The sequence below is a fragment of the Citrus clementina genome, unplaced genomic scaffold, assembly GCF_000493195.1.
Source record: "Citrus clementina cultivar Clemenules unplaced genomic scaffold, Citrus_clementina_v1.0 scaffold_3, whole genome shotgun sequence".
Taxonomy (NCBI): Eukaryota; Viridiplantae; Streptophyta; class Magnoliopsida; order Sapindales; family Rutaceae; genus Citrus; species Citrus x clementina.
Window position 1 is genome coordinate 6,576,622 of NW_006262339.1, and position 20,436 is coordinate 6,597,057.

The following is a 20,436-nucleotide window of genomic DNA, read 5'->3' on the forward strand; positions in this document are numbered from 1 at the left end:
TGAACCATGAATTAATGTCATTCACTTACTGCCCTTTGCCAAGAAAAAGCATGAGCAATCGTCGACATTGACGCAGCTTCAATTAGTGGCAACAAACTCTAAAATACCCTTTTGAGTAATTCCATATCTGGATAAAAGAGAAATTAATAAATAAAGAAAATGATTAACCAGGACGATGAGATAAATTAAGGAATTCAATAATCGTTACCCCCAACAAGTTACCGAAGGCGGAGTAATGAAGTAGCGGAACATTAACAAAGACCCAAGAAACCGAGCAAACCCGAATCAGCCCATTAAGAACCCAAAAACAGAAATAAAATAAAACAAATAAAAACCGTCCGGTCCACTCCATACACGTGGCCAATATGAAGAACCCACGTGTCGGAACTACAGAAGATCCAGGGATCAGTGACCTACCATTGCTACCAAGCTAGAAGGATGACATGGCAGATGTCGTAAGATCAAAAGAACCCAAGAGAGAAAAAGCCGTTGCAATTCCCTCCACACACTTGTAAACTACCTTATCTGTTTGATTTCGTTCCTCTCTTTCGTTCCCTCCAATCCAAACATCAAAACTCGTACACACAAAAAAATCTATCATCACCATGCATCTCGCTACATCACCAGCTACACACTCTATTACTAGTATTTTCACCTGAAACCGAAACTACCATCTCTATTTTCAAATGGCTAGCAAAGTAGCCTCTGGTTTTACCCCTCAGGCTCAGCGCGTCTTCGCTGTCCCTGTGCAAAAGCCAGCTGCAGCCTTGGTTCCTTTTTCATCCTCTTCAAGGGCTCACTCAAATTCAAATACTCAGTTCAGTGGAAGGCAGTTTTCTGTTCGACGCAGATCTTTTGTACTGCCCAGCAAGGCTACTACTGACCAACAAGGTTGATATTATTATTTTTTTTTTGTCATCTTTGCTAACTGGATTATGTTTGTTAGTTTCATTATATCAATTTTAATTACTCTCATTTTGCTTGTGTTTTCAGGTCAGGTTGAGGGAGATGAGGTAGTCGATAGTAAAATTCTGCAATATTGTAGCATTGACAAGAAAGAGAAAAAGTCATTGGGTGAACTAGAACAAGAGTTTCTTCAGGCACTGCAAGTAAGTGTTTTTTCTGTTTTGAATATGAGGATTATACCAAATAAGCTTTTGCTTACGATTGATCATCAAGTTGGATGACTAAGGTTTGGTTGTTATTTATGCTTGAAATGTATAAGTTTCTTTCTATTTTCATTATGTAGGCTTTCTATTACGAGGGAAAAGCTGTTATGTCAAATGAGGAATTTGATAATCTTAAGGAAGAACTGATGTGGGAAGGAAGCAGCGTCGTCATGCTAAGTATGGAGTCAATCTTCATATGGAGCTTCAAGCCCTACAATCATGACGTATAACTTTTAGTCAATTGTTAAATCTATAATTTGAATAGATTTACTTTGACAATACAGGTTCTGCTGAACAAAAGTTTCTCGAAGCTTCAATGGCTTATGTGGCTGGGAAACCTATTATGTCGGATGAAGAGTATGATAAATTGAAGCAGAAACTAAAGGTTTGTTTGTGTTTGCTCCATATTCACGTGCTTACTGTTCATAGAATGAGAATGGTAGATTCATCCATTAAGTTACAGGTTGCTTTATGAAACTTGTGAATAAAGTGAACAGGAAAGAAGAGACAAAGTTGGTTGATCCATACTAAAAAAGATACAATGGGGCAACATAAAAATTGTTTCAGTGGAAAGTGTGAATTTTGTTTTGCTCATGTCAGGTGGGAAAATTTGTTGTAATTCATGTTTACACTGTCAATAACTTTTAGACGGACAAAACAACTGAGAACTCTGATACAATGTTCAGGTGCAAAATGTTACATGATTGCTTTTTATCGTGTAGGATGCCAATTTAGCAAAGGTGTAACTGTTAGCTGCTTTAAGGTCAATGTGGCCATTAACATCTATGGCATTTTTTCTTTTATCCAGATTATTTATGTGGAAGGTGCCATTGTTTATCCTTTATGTATGCACACACAACACTATCTCATTGAACATTATTTGACTACTGAATATACGTCTTCTGTCCACAATCAAGATAGAGGGTACTTCTTATCAAAAAAAAAAAAAAGGAAAAAGATAGAGAATATTTTTTGCCAATTAAATATGGGTGGAGCTTACCTTTGATAGAAGCAAAATCATTATTATCAAACTTGTGGAACTTTCATCTGTTAAATTGATGGTTTGCATGGCTAACTATTTGCTTTGAAACACTTATATGGTTAAGGTGCTAATTATTTACTTTTAACACTATTATTTTGCAGATGGATGGGAGTGAAATTGTGGTTGAGGGTCCACGGTGCAGTCTCCGTAGCAGAAAGGTGTGTATGTGTTGCCATCTTTTTTGTCCTGTTTGTGCAGCATTGGATTTTAGATAGGTACAATCCGCATATTTTGTCTAATTAATTCACCTTGAGCACTGTAATAACAATATGAAATATATAGACCTGTCAATATCATATCAGAGGTAACTCTTCTCTCTGATTCTAAGTATTACTATGACCTTTAATGTTACAATTTTCCCCTCTGGATCTTATTTGTTTAAAATTTTAACTTCCAAAGTGAAGCAGTTATCTTATGAGTCTACTAGTTATCTCATGCTTTAATAAAAAAGATACAAGCATGTCATACCAACATGAAGGGCTAAACTTTGCAGTTTCCATACACCAAATTCTCTCCCTTCTTTTGAGATAAATATTTGTTTTTTTCTTGAAATGTGATGTTTCTTTACAGTCTAGGAAATAAATTTATCCGTCACTTTATTGATATATATGAAACTTTAGGAAAATCTCTGTTTTTATTCCCCTAAATTTTAATAGCTGTGGCAGTTCTTGACGGGAATAGTGTGATCTTTATGATTTTGTCTTTCATTACTCTGGTATATTTCCAAACCATGGCTTGATAAGTAATTTGGTTCCTTGAGTTGTTGACAAATAATTGACCATGGGTTGAATAGCAAACATACTTTCTTCTTTCAAGAAATGCCTTTGATACTACCCAAAAACATTTACTTCGAACCTACTAACTTTATTCTTTTATGTTCTGTGCTTCTGCTGATAACTCATTTTACGTTTGGCTGAGTTTGGCTTAACTCTGCTGATCATATTTGTATATTTTGCTTAGGTTTACAGCGACCTGTCAGTTGACTACCTCAAAATGCTCCTTTTGAATGTGCCAGCAACTGTTGTTGCACTTGGATTGTAAGTAATGTTGCTTTCTTTTTCTTTTTTTTTTAAGACTGCTGTAAGTTTGAAGTTGATGGTCAAAAGTTGGGAAAGAGAAGGAGGCTTTTAAATACTTATTTAAATTTTGGCTTCATGAAATGCAAACCTTTATCCAGATTCAATAAATGAATATCTCTTGCCAATTAAGTTCTATCACATTGTCTTGGATTCCATATGTTCGGCTTCTAGATTAAATTTGCATATTTAAGGTGCCAATGCCTCTGCTCGGGGATTAGGGCCTATGATTGCAAGTAATCAGTTTTCATTTTTCTCCTTTTACATTGGTTTTTCAATAATATTTCCGTGGTCCTGCCAGGTTTTTCTTCCTGGATGATATCACTGGATTTGAAATCACATATCTTTTGGAGGTAAATCTTTAATCTTTGTTTACAGTCAACATTATTGTTGTTGTTCTATTCTTGTTTGAAAGGGGGGGGGGGGGGGGATCTATGAGAAATTAAAGTCTTTAGCCGCTCAGTTTTTTCCGAGTATGACAGATTCCTATAATTCTTTTGCCCTTCTATAAGTTGCTCAGCTGAAATGGAAATTGCATTGATCTTCACATATCTCTAGAGAAAATTTTCCATGCTGACATAGGATGCACATAATGAGGTTGCTTGAAAGTTCTAAAGAAACTACCACTGCACCATAGTTTTGAGATCATGTTTTGTTTCCTACAACCATATTTGTATCTTGTGATCAGGTCCTCAAATTCTCAGTTCGCATTGGCTAACATGTGGTGCAAATAATCCGAAGTCTATACTACATCTCAGAAATAAGAAAATGGAAAAAGTTTGGATCAACCAGTATTACTTGAATCACTAGGAAGATTTCAAGCTAAACAGCTCTATATTCTTGCCTGCCGCTTCATAAAGAAAGTGAATAACCAACATTTATATTACTTGATTACCTTGGACTTAAGTTGGGTTATAAGGGGAGTTTATGCAGATACAAAGTTTCTCTACATGATATAAATCATTGAAAAGGCTAGGATAGTCAAATTGCAAAAGTTTGTTTAAAGACCATCTTCCTATTGTTTTCAGGTCATACATTGTTTATCAACTTCAATAGTGCATTTGTGAATTGTATGTCAACCAACAGGAATTGTTTCTGTGCTGATAGTAAGAACTACGGTGGTGAATAAGTTCAAGGCATGAACTCTTTCCAAGGAGTATGAATTGTTCATAATTTTTGGATTAAAAACTTATCACAATTCTGAATTCATGACACACCACTGTTATTATATGAATTTATACTTCTAAATAGAAAACCATTTAGAAACCTCCCATTTCCTCTTTCCTCTTAAGCCTAAAACTCAAGGAAGAATGCCTGGTTTAAAATTCTATTGGCGTAAGTCATCTATCTCTGCTCATAATATATCACTTGCATATTATTGAATAATATGCTCTTTTCCTTTCACATGTCAGCTTCCAGAGCCATTCAGTTTCATTTTTACATGGTTTGCTGCGGTGCCTTTGATAGTATATTTATCTCAATCACTCACAAAACTGATCGTAAGAGAATCTTTGATCTTGAAGGTAGAACTTTCTTGACATATCTTTAAGGTTTTTATCATACAGATAAATGATTCCACTAATGTACGATTTAATTTTCTAGGGCCCCTGTCCAAACTGTGGTACAGAGAATGTTTCTTTCTTTGGGACCATACTATCAATTTCTAGTGGTGGAACCACCAACACTATTAACTGCTCAAAGTAAGTTAAAATTGTCCAGTAATAACATTCAGTTACAGATCTTGTGATTTTGCTGTAACATTTTTCTACTTATGGTTTAGGAGAGGACCCTTTTTCCCCCAATTCTTAACTCTTATAGTTTAACATTTTGTTTCAGTTGTGGAACCACCATGGTTTATGACTCAAACACAAGGTTGATTACATTGCCCGAAGGCAGTGAAGCTTAATCAAGGTATATATATATATACACACACACCCTGCCCACCTTAATTTGTTTGTATGGTTCCAGTGTTGAGACTAAAGGTTTCTGATTTTGCTCTAAGAGGTGGTAACATAGCTCGGATCTTAGTATTAACAAAATGTAGATGCTACATATACAGGAGCAACCAATAAGAAGCGGTCCTTCGACTTTAACTAACTCTTGAAGTCGGATGTGAAGAGTGTTAAATTATGTAGATCTATCCCTCCTGTGGAAAGAGAGAAGTTATATGGTTTGCTTCGCTGTGGGCTCAATTATGTCAATATTGTATTTGTAAGTATATGCGTCATATACATACCTGTAGCAGGCTTGTTTGCAGGAACAGAAGATGATCCATTTTGTTGTAATTAATATTCAGTTCTAGTGTTATATCGCAAATCAAACCCATTTGAGCATGCTTGTCACTCTGAACCTCTTTCCTTTTATGGTGATAATTGTCACTTTTTATAGTGTGTTAATCTCTGAATCATTTAAAGCAGATCTCTGAAACATTTGAAGCAGGCCAGTCTAATGCATTTGTAGGCTCGTAACAGTAGTTGAACAACTAGAACTGAAGCTGCCTTGGATATTTATGTTATCAATTAGATGGATAACTGACCATGAAAAATGGCAACTGCTCGGACATTCAACCAGCGGTGTGGTTCAATTTTAATGCTGTGGATGGTCATACTCACAAGCAATGGAGGGCTTAGAAAAGTTTGATAACATAATGCAATTAAGTTTCCACCTATGAGATTATGTATGGGATAAGAAAGCAAATGCTTCGCCCCAAAAGATGACAAAGACACCACGGATTGAAGACTGAGAAGGGGAACCTAGTTGATTTATATTTTGGACTTGGAATTCAGATACTTCCAAAAAGGAAACAATGGAACTTTCAACTTTATCACATCAAGAGAAAATATGAAAACAAGCAAAAATTTTGTGTCGAGTATTAAAAATTGACATAGGAGTTCACCAGCCTTACAACATACACTCCCTTCCCGTAGCATTAAAACAAAGCTAAGTACGTGAAACACCAATCAAATAGATGACACTTTCAACAAAACGGCATTGCGCTTAATGATTAACCATCTTCCCCTCTACAAGATTGCGACATCCAAGTAATCTCCACTCTACAACAGGAAAACAGATATGGAATAAACATGTCTGCAAGGAATATCGCAAAAATTACTGTAGGTATAAATATGTGATTTACCTAAAAATTAAGTTCAGCCAACGCTTTACTGTCATCAAGTCGTCTTCCATTTCCATAAGAATGGGTCATCCCCACCTTAAAAGAACCATGATATACAAGAGATTTAAAATAGTTTTGGTACACATTCCTTCTAAGTAATGCTAAAAAGCATTGAAATTCGTTTAATTTGGACAGAAAATTTCTCATACTTTCCTTTGTTTATGAGCAAACAAGATTAGACAAAATATCACAAATGACAGTGGCATAAAAGTTCAATTAAACAAAAAAGAAATCAGGCTGTTCCCAAATACAAATAAATAAGCCAATATTTTGATGTGATTGTCTGTCTCTAGTTGCATTAACAGATAGATATAGTCCCCTACCATATAAAATGTAGCAAGTACCTGTTTCAGCACAAACCGTCCATGTTTATCAGGATATACAAAAGCAACAGACAGTTCTGCATTTCTTCTCCTTGCCTCGGGAGCAACCTCCTTAACCTAATAGATGAACATAATCCAGTAATTAAGTACACAGCAAACAAAGTGAATATATTTGATTGTGTGTGGGAAAAAGCAGAAAGTACAACTACATAGGTGGTTTTAAGTATAAGCGAATAAGGCGGTCACCTAAGGTCTTAAATTTTAGAAATTTTTGTGGCGGATGTAGAGCCCTAGAAAAAATCTCAAAATAGATTTGGATCTGTTTTGGGTATTTATCTAAGTCTTGAAATTTTAGGGTTCGGGCTCGGGAATTTTGTCAGGTCCCCTAATCTGACCCGAAGATCAAAACTAAAAAAAAAAAAAATCTATTTTCTAATATTTTAAATTTATAAATTGGAAATTTCAATGCCCAATTCCCCTTGGATCAAGTCAATCCTCATTCCCCCAAAAGGAAACCAAAAACCCTAACAGCCATCTGCCACCATCGTTCATCGTCACTAATAGTCCATCAATCCCCACGGCTCGTCATCACCCACCAACACTCAGACGTGCCTAGAGATGGCCAATAAGTCAGACAGCACGCGGCACGACATGTGTCCATATAGTACGGTACGACATAAGCACGTTTTGGTGGGGTACGCGGCACAGCACGTACGTGGGCTAGATCGGCCTTAGAATTTTAGGCATGCGAGCCTTAAAAGCACGGCACAATGAAAAAGCCTGCAATTAACACGTTTTATTTTTTAATGAAAGTAAACTTAAAATTTTATGATTTTACAAATAACTTGAAGTTGAATTTTTTTAATTCATTTAATTCTTAGTTTAAAAAAATACTATAATTGATTTATAATTATAATTTATTAAATTAATAATTGATATTATTATTTTAATGAATAAAATTATAAATATCATGATTTTATAAATATGCATTAATATTATTGTGAACTATGATTTATAATTCCATATAACTCCAAGTTAACAATTAAGTTAACCCTTAAGAAAAAATTATTATTATTATTATTATTATTAAAATTCTAATACTATAAGATCAAACTTAGTAATTAATATCACATTTTCTTACTATTATTAGTTTATTATTATTGAATATTGACTTGAGTTTTAAATTTTTGATTCTATTAAATTTGAATAAAGACATAGATCTAAGAAAAATACATAGACTTGAAAAAAGTACGCCAATAATTTAGTATACGCTCTTAAAAAAAAATTTAAAAAGAAAGAAGTTTAGTGAGCTTTTTTTCGTAAGCAAGGCACGTGTGCCGGGCCAGGTTAAATTAAAAAAATTTAGGCACAGAACGGTACGGGTAAGAACACACATGAGCCTTTCTTTGGTGGGCCGAACTGGCACGACGCGGCCCATTGGTCAGACACGCCTATCGGTTTCTCCTGCCCCGAAGATTTTTGCTTTTTCTATTTTTTTTGCTATTTATTCATTTATTTATTTCAAATTGCTTCTGGTTTCATTGATTTGAGTCATTTTCACATTTTGTGTGTGTTTCATTCACCTCCTGATTTCATTCTGTCACATAGCAGTGAAGCAGAGGCTGCAGCCATGGAGAGCTTACTGAAGCAGAGACTGCAGCCATGATTTGAGTCACCGCCCCATTGCCATCACTAAGGTGACCCAACATATTTCAAACTGCAACAAGAAGAAGAGGCGATGAAAAGATGTCCATACCGTAGTGAAAACTTGAAGCAACAAAGGGCAAGTCTGCAATAAGCATCAGGCAAAAATATTAGCACTAGCGAACCTACAACCATTGCAATAATGTAAGTAACCAAAAAAAAAAAAAATTCCGCAGTCACCGGTGTAAAAGTTTCCTATTCATATCTCATTGTTGATATATATATATATATATATATAATAAGAATATCCCATTGTTAATCTCTAAACAACTTGAAACGTAATTTGGCATAAGAGGTTTGTAAAACCCAATGCCGGCTATTTCCTATCTGATCAATTCTATATAAACAAGGTTACTTACTAGGGTTGTTCACTAGGCATATAATTGTACAATGTACGGGGAAAAAGAAAAAAAAAATCCAAAACGAATTCGTGAACGTAGTGAATACGTACATATAATAATAAAAGACGACAGTATATACCTTTTCGCGGTCCACGGGTTCGAAACGGGGGTGATTCGGTTGGTCTAGCGGCCGGTTCGGAAGGCAGGGTCTGCCGGAGCCTGGATCCGGTCTGTTATGGGCTTGGAGGGCTGCCACCATTGTTTCGACTATGCTGTTTCTTCCCTCTGTTTCTGCTCTTTTTCAGTACGTTTATTTTTTATTATGGGCTCGATTGAATTTAATTTAAGAGAAGGCTTTTATTGGGTCGGTATAATAACTATGAAAATGCGTTTAGTTTTTCAGTATCCATTCTAATATTATGTAAATTACAATAATCCCACAACCATAAGAAATGAACAGAAAAGCCTGATATGAAACTCACAGATAAATCATAGTAAGGCTCAATATAATAATTAAATTCTCGCATCTACTTGGAGTAACTCAAATTCTCCACCTAAGGTTTGGGAAGGGAGGGAGTAGATATCGACCAACAACCAACCCAACTTAAGTGGTTTTAAGGATCTTTGTCATGATTGGTAAATTTTATAAAAATAGGATAATTATTTTGTATATTTTCAAACTAACATGGTTAGATGAATTTGTTTGAAAAAAATCAGTTATACTTGTGAATGTGTTTCATACTTGTATGAGATTTGATATACATTTCATAATAGTACAAGATTAGATTCATCTGTAGTTATATATCTCATATTTCTAATAAGTTTTTGGTATAGTGGTGAACAGTTTACTAAAGAGGATCAAACTCAGTTTTACAGACACTTCTCATTATTTATAGGGGATGCCATTAAATTTTTTTATGAAAATTCTGACCCTTACCTTTTTTAATCGTCTAGTTATTGAGCAAGTTGTTGGCATTAGTAATTTTGTTCAACAATAGTAATAAGTCACAACATTAATTACCATCCTAAACATACCATAAATCTTTTTTTTTTTTTGGAAATGGTAAACATACCATAAATCTTAGATAAAATAAAATACAAAAGTTTTGTGGCTAATGACTGGCTTTATGCATGCAATTGAGCTTAACTTGGGATGTGAAGCAAAGGTAGCTTCTCTTCATGTGTATAATAATATTGCGAACACACTACCTGCCCAATTCAAGATCCCTATTTCCCAGAACACAAGATCATTAAACTTAGAAAATTGTATGAAACAATTAGAAAATCTATGGAGAATATTGTTGAACTTTGCTAACCAACATGGCGACGTTGATTTATTAATTTTTATGGGGTCGGTTTCATAATAATGAATAAATAAATAACAGGATGTTGAAGAGTAATTATCAACTCAATTATAAAGTAAATAAGGACGGTTTGAGATTAAACTTAATTTTCAATGATGATAATATTTATGAAAACATTTATAAAGAAGACATGCAAAATTCGAAGACTATATTATGTAATGTCAAACAGCCTTAATTAAAAAGAAGGGGTGCAGTTCGTCTAAAGCCTATATCTCAAAATAAATAAATAAAGGGGAGGCTTTCACTAACTTAAAATTTTGAGTTAATGCTATTGCCCATTAGATTCAGCGGAAATGTGGATCCAATCCATTAGCTGGAAAATTAAGATATTTTTTTTAAGTTAAAATTTTAAGTTAGAGGATCTGACCCATAAATAAATAAGAACAAAATTAATATATAATTATCTTTGAACTCTTAATTAATGAACCACCAGAACACATTTTAAAAGATAAGGATCCAGTGCTAAGTTGAGTTGAGCACTGAATAAATGATTTTAAAATAAGATAAATGAAAAAGAATTAAAATAATTTTAGTCATTGATTAAGTATTTAGCAAAAATTTATTTCAGCAACGAATTCTATTCCCATTTTAAAATGCCGATCATTTGAGATAAAAAAAACAGTGACTACTTATAATTTAATACAATTTTGCAGTTAAACATTGTTTTCTAATTTGTAAAATCGCATTTTAAGACGTGGTCATATCCGCATTGAAGAAACATTTCCTTTGTCGCTCGTGTTAAAGGTCTTTCCTCGACATTTTTACATATTCAATTAGAAATGGCCACCAACCGATATTTCAATAATTAACAAATTAAACAATAAAAAACCAAGAAAGAAAGCCCATGTTTTAGTGGGAAGAAATGAGAGTAGAGATTAGAGAAGAGGAATAGAAAGGAGAGAGGGGGAGAGAAAATAAGAAAATAAGAAAAAATGAAAATTAATATTAATTTCATTATTTAATTTGACAAATAATTCATCTACTTTTTCTTTATTGTTTTTTTCCTCTCCTCCTTCTCTCTTCGATCTTCTTCTTTCTTTTTTTCAAACCAATAATTACGAAAGTGTAAGGATCCATGGGTTGGTCCTTCTGTATATTAAATTGGAAGTTTTGAACGACCAGGAGCAAAATCGAAAACATCAGACCTGCACGCACGTCATTAGCCAAAAATGAAAAAAAAATTCAAACACGAGTTTATTTACTCTAAAATATCATTTTGACTATATATTTATTGACTTGGAGAAAACATTATCTTCGTGAGGATCACGAAGGCATTTTCTGGTGAATACACATATGTGGCGACGTAGTTGAACATTATATAAGACAAGAAGTACAAGTCAATCAGCATTGCAGTACTTGTCAAATATTAATTGCTCAGCCTAACTACTGGCTATCATTATATTCTCAAAACAGACATGGCTTCTTTTTTTCGATCATTCGGATTTAACTTCATATTAGTTGTTTTGATTTTGGCAATCGCCGGGAAGTCAAACGCTTTGGGTTATACACATCCTATTTTCCGGCCAGGTCCATGGAGGCTTGCTCACGCCACCTTTTATGGCGATGAGTCTGCTTCCGAAACCATGGGTACGTATATTTATACATATACTCAATTCAATATTTTTCAATTTAAAAAAAAAAATTTCTGACGTTACTAGCTACATTATTTTTTTTGAAGTGACAAAAAAAAATCACTTTACCAGAATGATGTTACTGGATGCTAAATGTTCTTTTTCTTTGGACCATCTTATTACAGGAGGAGCTTGTGGGTATGGAAACTTGTTTTCTAATGGTTACGGAACAGACACAGCGGCTTTGAGCTCCACATTGTTCAACAATGGATACGCTTGTGGGACTTGTTACCAGATAAAGTGCTATAATTCGCCTCATTGCTATAAATATGTACCATTCACCACAGTTACAGCCACAAACCTCTGCCCGCCAAATTGGTCCCAGGACTCCAATAATGGAGGCTGGTGCAATCCCCCTCGCGCCCATTTTGATATGTCCAAGCCCGCGTTCATGAAGATCGGCGCTTGGAAGGCCGGTATTGTCCCAGTCCTGTTTCGCAGGTATTAATTTATATTCTTTCGAAGTTGTTAAGAGATATTACGACATGGAGTTTGAATTCATGACAATCTTAGAGCTCTACTGAGGATGACTTGGAAATATGTGCCAATTAGAGAGGAGAGACATCTGCCCACTAATACCTGCCCATCTTTTATAATTTGTGGGAAGGGGATTAAATTTTGAGGACAGGGAACTTGAACCGGTGTGTCGAAGGCCACAGCCCAACGCTAAACAACAATTGAGCCTAAGTGGCGCGGGAATTAATAATATTAAGGACAAGGGGAAAATGATAGCACAAGCATGTTGTTACTTTTAACTAAGACTAGCCAATTTTTGTTTGTCTAATTATTTATATGTATGTATATATTCTTGTAGGGTGCCATGCATAAAGCCCGGTGGGATTCGATTTGCTTTCCAGGGAAATGGATACTGGTTGTTGGTGTATGTGATGAATGTTGCAGGCGGCGGAGATATAGCCAGCATGTGGGTTAAGGGAACCAGAACAGGATGGATTAGCATGAGCCATAACTGGGGAGCTTCATATCAAGCATTTGCAACTCTGGGAGGCCAAGCTCTTTCTTTCAAGATCCAGTCATATTCAACCAAGGAGACTATTATAGCTTACAATGTTGCTCCTGCTAACTGGAACGTAGGATTGACTTACAAGTCAAATGTGAACTTCCATTAATAAACAAGTTCATCATGCATGACCCTTTTTTTTTGGGCCTTTTACTCTTTCCTTGTATGCATAAATGCAAATTGTAATTTGTAAACAAGATATCTGCAATGAAGGTTACCAGTTTGGATAACTTCAAACAAGCATTGTTGCTCATATTCAACCATCTTAGTCAATTTATCCCTTTTCTTTTCTTTTCTTTTTTTTCTTTTTTTTTTCCAATGCTGCGTCACCAGTTTGCAATAAACGGGAAGTATTTACGTATGTTCGACCAGCTAATAAAATCATAAAACGCATGCATCCTCAGTGTTTTGTGTTCAATTCTAGTGAAAAACAAATTAAAGTAGAAACAAAACTGATATTTGGTTTCTGTGTTGGATTCAATCATTTTTTTTTTCTTAATTTGAAGTTAATTTTACTTATCATTTTTATTAACTAAACATTTTTAGAAAAAAATAAAAATATGATATGACAAATTAAATAGTTTTTCTTTTCATTTGTGCATGACACATGTCGATTTGATCTTGGCTTGCCAGGTTAATTTTAGCCGACCACCCGTTTGCAAAAATGAGCTTACAACGATTAGTCACCAACCAACTGATATATTCCAATAATGAACAAACTACACAATAGAAAAACAAGGGAACCGAATAAAAAAAGAATGAGGCTCCAAAATTTGTTGCAGAATAATCCACTTCAGCACCAAGATAATTAATTTAATTTATAAAATTGAGAAACCTGCACGCACGTCAATAGCCAAAAACAGAGTCATACGTTTTCATTCATCTTAAAACATCATGTACTTGAGAAAACTTTATCTTCGTGAGGATCACGAAGGCATTTTGTTGTGCAGATAATGTATCACATAGTTGGTCATTATATAAAGGCAACAAGTACTAGTCAATCAGCATTGCACCTTCTCACATATTAATTGCTTAGCCTAGCTAGCTGCCAATATACTCAAAAACAACATGGCTTCTTTCCTTCGATCATTTGGATTCAGCTGCCTATTGGTTGTTTTGATTTTGGCAATCGCTGAAAAGTCAAATGCTTCGGGTTATACACGTCCTATTTTCCGGTCAGGTGCATGGCAGCTTGCTCACGCCACCTTTTACGGTGATGAGTCTGCCTCTGAGACCATGGGTATGCTATTTACATTTTTTGCTAAATTATATATAGTTTTAATAATTATTTTCAGATAAAATATGACTGAAAGTTAGATTTTCTACCCACTCATATGAGCGTAATCGTTTATCTTCTTGTTATCTAAAATATTACACGAATGTACGTACAAAAGAATGTCATTCATTTGGTTAGATTAATAAAAAAATAAATACTTTTTTCAAAATAGAAATGTGATTACAGTATAAAGATTATCACACAGTCGGCAGAAGGAAAACTATGTAGAGGCCTGATCCCTGAAACCGAAAAATTCAAATAAAGAAAAGGGACTTCATTGAAATTTTACTCTTTTTATATTGTAGTTATCAGGTTTATTGTATACACGTTGTAGCCTTACATATTAAATAATACGTTTAACCACTTTTTTTGCGGTTTCTAACATTATGTGCACCTCTAACCAAAATCATAGTTGCATTCGCCGCTGCTTAGAAATGTTTCACCATAAATGTTTTACTGTATGTTAAAATGTTGTTAACTCTGGATTCACAGGTGGAGCTTGCGGGTATGGAAACTTGCGGATTAATGGATACGGGACAGACACAGCGGCATTGAGCTCTACGTTGTTCAACGATGGATACGCTTGTGGGACTTGTTATCAGATAAAGTGCCATGATTCGCCTCATTGCTATACATATGTATCGTTCACAACAGTTACAGCCACAAACCTTTGCCCGCCAAATTGGTCCCAGGACTCCAATAATGGTGGCTGGTGCAATCCTCCTCGCGCCCATTTTGACATGTCCAAGCCCGCGTTCATGAAGATTGCTGACTGGAAGGCCGGCATTATCCCCGTCATCTACCGAAGGTATTAATGTGGACATGAATGTGAAAGTCCTCATAACTGGTGTTATATTTAATTCAAATGACTAAAGTTTGGTTTTGTAGAGTGCCATGCGTGAAGGCTGGAGGGTTGCGATTCGCTTTCCAGGGAAATGGTTACTGGTTGCTGGTGTATGTGATGAATGTTGCGGGCGGAGGAGACATTGCCAACATGTGGGTTAAAGGAACAAGAACAGGATGGATTAGCATGAGCCATAACTGGGGAGCTTCATATCAAGCATTTGCAACTCTAGGAGGCCAAGCTCTTTCTTTCAAGCTCACTTCCTATTCCTCCAAGGAGACAATTTTTGCATACAATGTTGCTCCTCCTAACTGGAACGTAGGATTGACTTACAGTTCAGATGTTAACTTCCATTGATTATCAAGTTCACCATGAACCTTTTTCTTTTCCATTTCTTTTACTTTTTTTTTCACAGTTCAGATGTTTACTTCCTTGAGGGCACTGTTAATCGCTTTATTATTTTTGAAATTTATCCTTTAGTTGTAACCTGTGTGCTATCCTTATTTGCTTAAGGTGAATTTTCAGTTTTCACCTCATGTATCATTGAGAGAAAATTTTATACGCCAAGAGCTCAACTACTTCTTTTGTCAATTTAGTTGACTCAAGTGCCAGTCAATATGGAAAGCTCATATTGCAAGGTGTTAATAATAAAATCGCTATCTTTTTAGACCCTGCTTCGTTCCATTCCTTCCACAAATCAGTGGCGTCTTTTCTTCCATTTTCCTTTGGATTTGTGGGAAAAGAAAGTGGAAAGCATGAATAAAATTCTTTTACTATGTGCTTTCAGAGGGGTATAAGTATTTCAATAAGAAATTAATATGATTAGATTGTTTAATATTATTCCACAATTAAGATATTATCTTCAATTGTTTGGTATTATGGTGGCCAGATATATGGTGTGCTACACAGTAGAATCGTATCTATAGACATTGAGTGAAAAACTTTAGGTTCCATTTGAATTATGGTGACGTGCCACCATTACTGTTAAACGAAAATTTAGTTCTAAAATAAAAATGAGTAGTTTTTTTAACAATATAATTTTTAAAATTAATACTCTGATAAATAAAAAGAGTAATATAAATTTTTATCAAATAATTGTTGGATAAAATTAAACTTCAAAATCCCAATTGAAAATGTTTATATACCACGCTTTGTATGGTTGCTAGACAGAAATACCAAACATGAAGTAACTATAGAGTTAACTGAAATTAGTCAACGCTATGTCACTATGTGTATTCAGAAACCACTTTTTGCTTCTTAGCTTTTCTGCATTCCAACTGTAACATCAAGAATGTTTTTAACTTTTAAGAAGATGAATTGATGAAACCTCTGTTTTCAGCTTTAATTATCTAGTAATTCAATAGTTTGACCTCATAATTAAGGTTCTATAAAAGTACCACGCTTTGTTTAACTAGGTCACTGGTTGACCCCCCACGGCTAGCTAACATGAGACCCACAAGGTTGTTGAAGTGGGAGACATGTCATCAACGCAATTAAGAGCATTTGTCTATTGAACCCAAAAGACGAACTATGCCTTTCATTTCATTACTAGGCACGCCACCTCCTTTTAATTTTCTTTTTGACATGTTGTGTCATCATCACCCCCCGCTCCAAATCATTCCCCCCAGACTTCGCCCATATGACCGTATCTTTGTAACCCCCATATGCGTCCTCAAATTTTCCTTCCTTTTAAGACAGACAAACAACAATTGTACAACTACACAAGCTTCATTTTTTTTTAAGGCCATGAATCACATCTGATATGTCCTTTTTTTTATTATTTTGAGACACTAGTTGTTAGATAAGATTCTATTTATAAGATGCGTTTGAAAGCAATGTGTGGCAGTTGGACTGTCAAAACTTAAGTGTCAAAGTGTTTGATAATACGTTATTTTTTTTTAATTCTACTCCACAGTTATGACTTTTACTCAACAACAAATGGAACTTAATAGTTACAACACATTACTCTCAAACGCACCTATAAATTCATAATTAAACTATTCTGATGACATTTTTGTGACTTACGAGAAGAAACAACAAGGGGAATCTAATTTTTAGGCTTAAAGTGTAATGTTTGCTACTTGGAAAAAAAAAAGATTTGTTCATTAAAAGTATTAAGTCAATCAATCCTATAACATCAACACAACGAGAAATTGTACAATACTTGTATGGTAATCTTTTAAAATAAAAATATACATATTATAACATTATTTATTTATTATATAGATGATATAGTAATTCTTATGCATCGTAGAATTTCTCCTCTCAAGAACCTTCTCTCACTGTAAAATAAGTTGATATCATTGGTCGATTATATTACTTCCCATGTACATTAAACAACCGTGGAAACTGCAAATCCTCTAGAATAACAGGCGATAGCTTTTGGGTCAGAATTGTCTGTCACTGCCACCTAACTTGTATTCTATCCAAGACTGATATAATAGACAAAACTCAAAAGAGAAGAAACTGTTCCTTCTCCTCTTTTCACTTACTTTCTCTTCAATCTAAAGCTTCTCTGAACAACTATAAATTACCCCCAACAGTGCAAAACTTTCCTTTTTCCAACTCCATTCCTGTTACATCTAAAGAAGTCGATCCAGAACTAGTTTTCATGGCAATCGAGATCTTCTTCTTTAAATAAATTAGTACTATTCAAGTCCCTCAAATCAATGGGTTCCCTTTTATCTCTTATACTGACAATTCTTTCATTGGCTTCATTGTCAGAAACTCAGGGCGTAAAATCAACTCGTGTTCTTGATCTGCTCATCAGAGACTACACATTCAAGTCCTTAGACAATCACGCAATAAAGACAGGAAACTTACACAATGTGCATTTACCAGCAAATCTCTCCGGCATCAAAGTCGATATGGTGAGGTTCAGATGCGGCAGTCTGCGAAGATATGGTGCTAGAGTCAAGGAATTTCATCTGGGAATTGGTGTAATTGTGCAGCCATGTGTAGAAAGAGTCGTGGTAGTGAGGCAAAATCTTGGCTACAATTGGTCTTCTATATACTATGCTAATTATGATTTATCTGGTTACCAGCTTGTGTCACCTGTTTTAGGCATTTTAGCTTATAATTCTGTCACTGATGTCAATTTCAATAACCGGTTTGAGCTTCAAATTCTAGCCAATGGGAAGCCAATCACCATAGACTTCCGCAACACTACAAGAGTCACAAACATATCAGGAATCAAGCCATTTTGTGCTAATTTTCAAAGAGATGGCAAAGTGACGCTAACAAACCAAGTGTCGCCCTATGTTTGTGTAGCAAGAAAGCATGGTCATTTTGGTTTGGTCACTAAATATCCACCACCATCAGAAGGTCCAGAACAAGTTAGGAAGAAGATTAGCCGATGGAAACTGGCAGTCGGGACGACGGTTGGGGCGGCCGTGGGTGCATTTCTTTTAGGGCTGTTGTTGGTGGCAATGTTTGTTAAGGTTAAGAAGAAGGCAAGAATGGAGGAGTTGGAGAGGAGAGCTTATGAAGAGGAGGCTTTACAGGTTTCAATGGTTGGGCATATCAGGGCTCCTACAGCTTCAGTCACTAGAACGGTACCTACAATTGAGCAATACGAGTACATACCTTACCGTTCTTGAATTTTTCTTTTTTCCTTTTTTTTTACATTTTTTTTAATGTATGATTATTCTTTTGTAACATTAGTTGAGAAGAACATCAACATGTTTTGGATTTGAGAAGTAAAGATACAGAGACAACTCTGTTTCTTGATCTTTGATCATTCATTATTTCATTAATTCTCTCCACAGTTGGATTTTTTCCCCCTTCTTCTAAGTGTGTAGTGACTGAATGTTTTACAAAGAATTCCAAATTTTGGTATTGATTTATGACCTGCTGAGCAGGAAGGGAAAAACATTTGAGAAAATAATTTTGACATCAAGCGTTCTTGCTGAAAAAGGTTTGTAACTTGGATTCGGAAATAATCTTGCTTCAGGAAAGTGAGCGAGTGACTGAAGGAAAAGGGATGCTGCCTGGGTTATTAGGAAGACCATTAAGAAAAGAGCTTCTCTGAATTTTATTGATAATTAATAAATTAAGAAACAATATCAATTCATCAAAACTAAAAATTGAACTTCGTATCGTAGGAACATTCAGAAATGTATGACGATAATGTAGGGTACATTTCACTTTGTTGGACCAAAAAGTCTAAAGTCCAAAATAATTTATTTGATGTGTAATTATTGTAAAAGTTTAGACTTGGATGAAATTAATCAGAAAATATATAAAGAAAATAAGTGAAGAATCAAGAGAGCTATAGTCATTTCACCAATTGAGAAGACTCTGCGAGAGAGAAAAACAAAGATATTTTTCTTTGGGTTTTTAATATTTGATTAAACGATGGAAAATATATATTAGATCTATTATTGTAAGTTAAAATTGTTGAGAATCTTGATGTTGTTAGTCTTTAGTATTATCTAGAGAAAAATTTGTGTTGTAATTTCATTAATATAGTAGAAGTTTATATTAGACTATATTCCTATAATTTTTGGGTTTTCTACGTAAAAATCGATATCTTTTGTAATTGATTTTTGCTTGAATTGTGTTTGTTTATTTTTCTGTTTATTTATTTATAGCACACATTCTATTTTAATTACACTAAAAGAAAAAAAAACTTTATTTCTACTTAATTTGCTGTTGCTTGCGAGTTCCTTTCCTAACATATAAGAACTAACACAAATAATGCGCAACATTGATGATCTTCTCGTTCTTACAAAAGAAAAAGTCTCTTGAAGAATGAGGGTACTATTAACTTTTCGTACTACATTTTAGAATATCCATGTAACATTATTTTGTTGGAGAACGTTTAGGATATTTTCATTGATTGTGATCAAATTTCTGCTTTTCAGAAAGGAAGAAGCCCAATTCTTTTGCCACGGACCGGTCTGTCAGGTCCGATACAGCCGGCGTCGTCGAAATGGCTAAAAGGATATCCATCGCCTAATGTTTTTTTTGCGATCATACATCCACAAATAATTAATAAAATTATTTTATTATTAAATTTATAATTATTTTTTATCTTTAATATTTTAATTTTTATCATTTTATTACTAAATAATTAACTCCATTATTAAATTGTTGGTGTCACACGTATATTTTAGAAACTTCATATGATAATTACAATTTTATCAATTATTTATTTTAAATATGTAAAATGATCATTTCTTTATATATAATTAATTTTAAAATTTTTTATTCAAAGAGTTAAATTACATTTCTACAGTTTATGGATAAAATAAACTTTTATAGTAGTATCTATTAAAAATTCTGTTAACTTTAACGGTTTAATGGTGAAATGATAAAAATTTAAAAATTAAATTGAAAAAAATAATCGTCAAGAAATTTTAGTGATAAAATAATATATTAAAAAAATATTAAGTGGTATAATGGTAAAATTTCATAAATAAATTCCCATCATTTTACAATAAATACAGCAATTAAGACAAAAGTGCCTCTC

General features: G+C 34.3%; 4 protein-coding genes and 1 long non-coding RNA gene across 6 annotated transcripts; 4 read left to right on the forward strand and 1 right to left on the reverse strand.

Moving 5' to 3' along the window:
* The first annotated feature begins 465 nt into the window (after window positions 1-465).
* LOC18047156 (PGR5-like protein 1A, chloroplastic) lies at window positions 466-5,631 on the forward strand. Of its 2 annotated transcripts, none has more exons than XM_024188685.1 (11): window positions 466-891; window positions 994-1,109; window positions 1,250-1,346; window positions 1,454-1,554; window positions 2,313-2,369; window positions 3,172-3,248; window positions 3,589-3,640; window positions 4,700-4,810; window positions 4,890-4,987; window positions 5,124-5,198; window positions 5,332-5,631. In XM_024188685.1, exons 1-10 carry the CDS (start codon window positions 687-689, stop codon window positions 5,191-5,193), a joined length of 984 nt encoding a protein of 327 aa, XP_024044453.1. In that variant the 5' UTR covers window positions 466-686; the 3' UTR covers window positions 5,194-5,198; window positions 5,332-5,631. The 2 variants fall into 2 exon arrangements, with proteins under 2 accessions (XP_024044453.1, XP_006440488.1); XM_006440425.2 differs by having other exon boundaries at window positions 5,347-5,631.
* A 408-nt stretch (window positions 5,632-6,039) lies between these two features.
* LOC112100375 lies at window positions 6,040-6,926 on the reverse strand. Its single transcript, XR_002906724.1, has 3 exons — window positions 6,807-6,926; window positions 6,424-6,498; window positions 6,040-6,340 (listed from the first exon to the last, which is right to left on the reverse strand). It is a non-coding gene; the product is annotated as an uncharacterized LOC112100375 (long non-coding RNA).
* A 4,683-nt stretch (window positions 6,927-11,609) lies between these two features.
* LOC18047157 (expansin-A7) lies at window positions 11,610-12,952 on the forward strand. The gene is made up of 3 exons (XM_006440427.1): window positions 11,610-11,781; window positions 11,951-12,266; window positions 12,640-12,952. The coding sequence occupies exons 1-3, from the start codon at window positions 11,610-11,612 to the stop codon at window positions 12,950-12,952; spliced, it is 801 nt and encodes a 266-aa protein (XP_006440490.1).
* A 959-nt stretch (window positions 12,953-13,911) lies between these two features.
* LOC18047158 (expansin-A7) lies at window positions 13,912-15,320 on the forward strand. Its single transcript, XM_024189603.1, has 3 exons — window positions 13,912-14,083; window positions 14,612-14,927; window positions 15,008-15,320. The coding sequence occupies exons 1-3, from the start codon at window positions 13,912-13,914 to the stop codon at window positions 15,318-15,320; spliced, it is 801 nt and encodes a 266-aa protein (XP_024045371.1).
* Window positions 15,321-17,456: 2,136 nt separating this feature from the next.
* Window positions 17,457-18,683, forward strand: LOC18047159. Its single transcript, XM_006440429.2, has one exon. It carries the CDS (start codon window positions 17,633-17,635, stop codon window positions 18,560-18,562), a length of 930 nt encoding a protein of 309 aa, XP_006440492.1. The 5' UTR covers window positions 17,457-17,632; the 3' UTR covers window positions 18,563-18,683.
* The last annotated feature ends 1,753 nt before the right edge of the window (window positions 18,684-20,436 follow it).

Coding starts and splice junctions, on each gene's coding strand:
- LOC18047158 (XM_024189603.1), top strand. CDS start 13,912: ATGGCTTCTTTCCTTCGATCATTTGGATTCAGCTGCCTATTGGTTGTT. Junction 14,084..14,611: donor GTCTGCCTCTGAGACCATGG/GTATGCTATTTA, acceptor CTGGATTCACAG/GTGGAGCTTGCGGGTATGGA. Junction 14,928..15,007: donor ATCCCCGTCATCTACCGAAG/GTATTAATGTGG, acceptor TTGGTTTTGTAG/AGTGCCATGCGTGAAGGCTG.
- LOC18047159 (XM_006440429.2), top strand. CDS start 17,633: ATGGGTTCCCTTTTATCTCTTATACTGACAATTCTTTCATTGGCTTCA.
- LOC18047156 (XM_024188685.1), top strand. CDS start 687: ATGGCTAGCAAAGTAGCCTCTGGTTTTACCCCTCAGGCTCAGCGCGTC. Junction 4,811..4,889: donor GAGAATCTTTGATCTTGAAG/GTAGAACTTTCT, acceptor TTAATTTTCTAG/GGCCCCTGTCCAAACTGTGG. Junction 4,988..5,123: donor AACACTATTAACTGCTCAAA/GTAAGTTAAAAT, acceptor ATTTTGTTTCAG/TTGTGGAACCACCATGGTTT.
- LOC18047157 (XM_006440427.1), top strand. CDS start 11,610: ATGGCTTCTTTTTTTCGATCATTCGGATTTAACTTCATATTAGTTGTT. Junction 11,782..11,950: donor GTCTGCTTCCGAAACCATGG/GTACGTATATTT, acceptor ATCTTATTACAG/GAGGAGCTTGTGGGTATGGA. Junction 12,267..12,639: donor GTCCCAGTCCTGTTTCGCAG/GTATTAATTTAT, acceptor ATATTCTTGTAG/GGTGCCATGCATAAAGCCCG.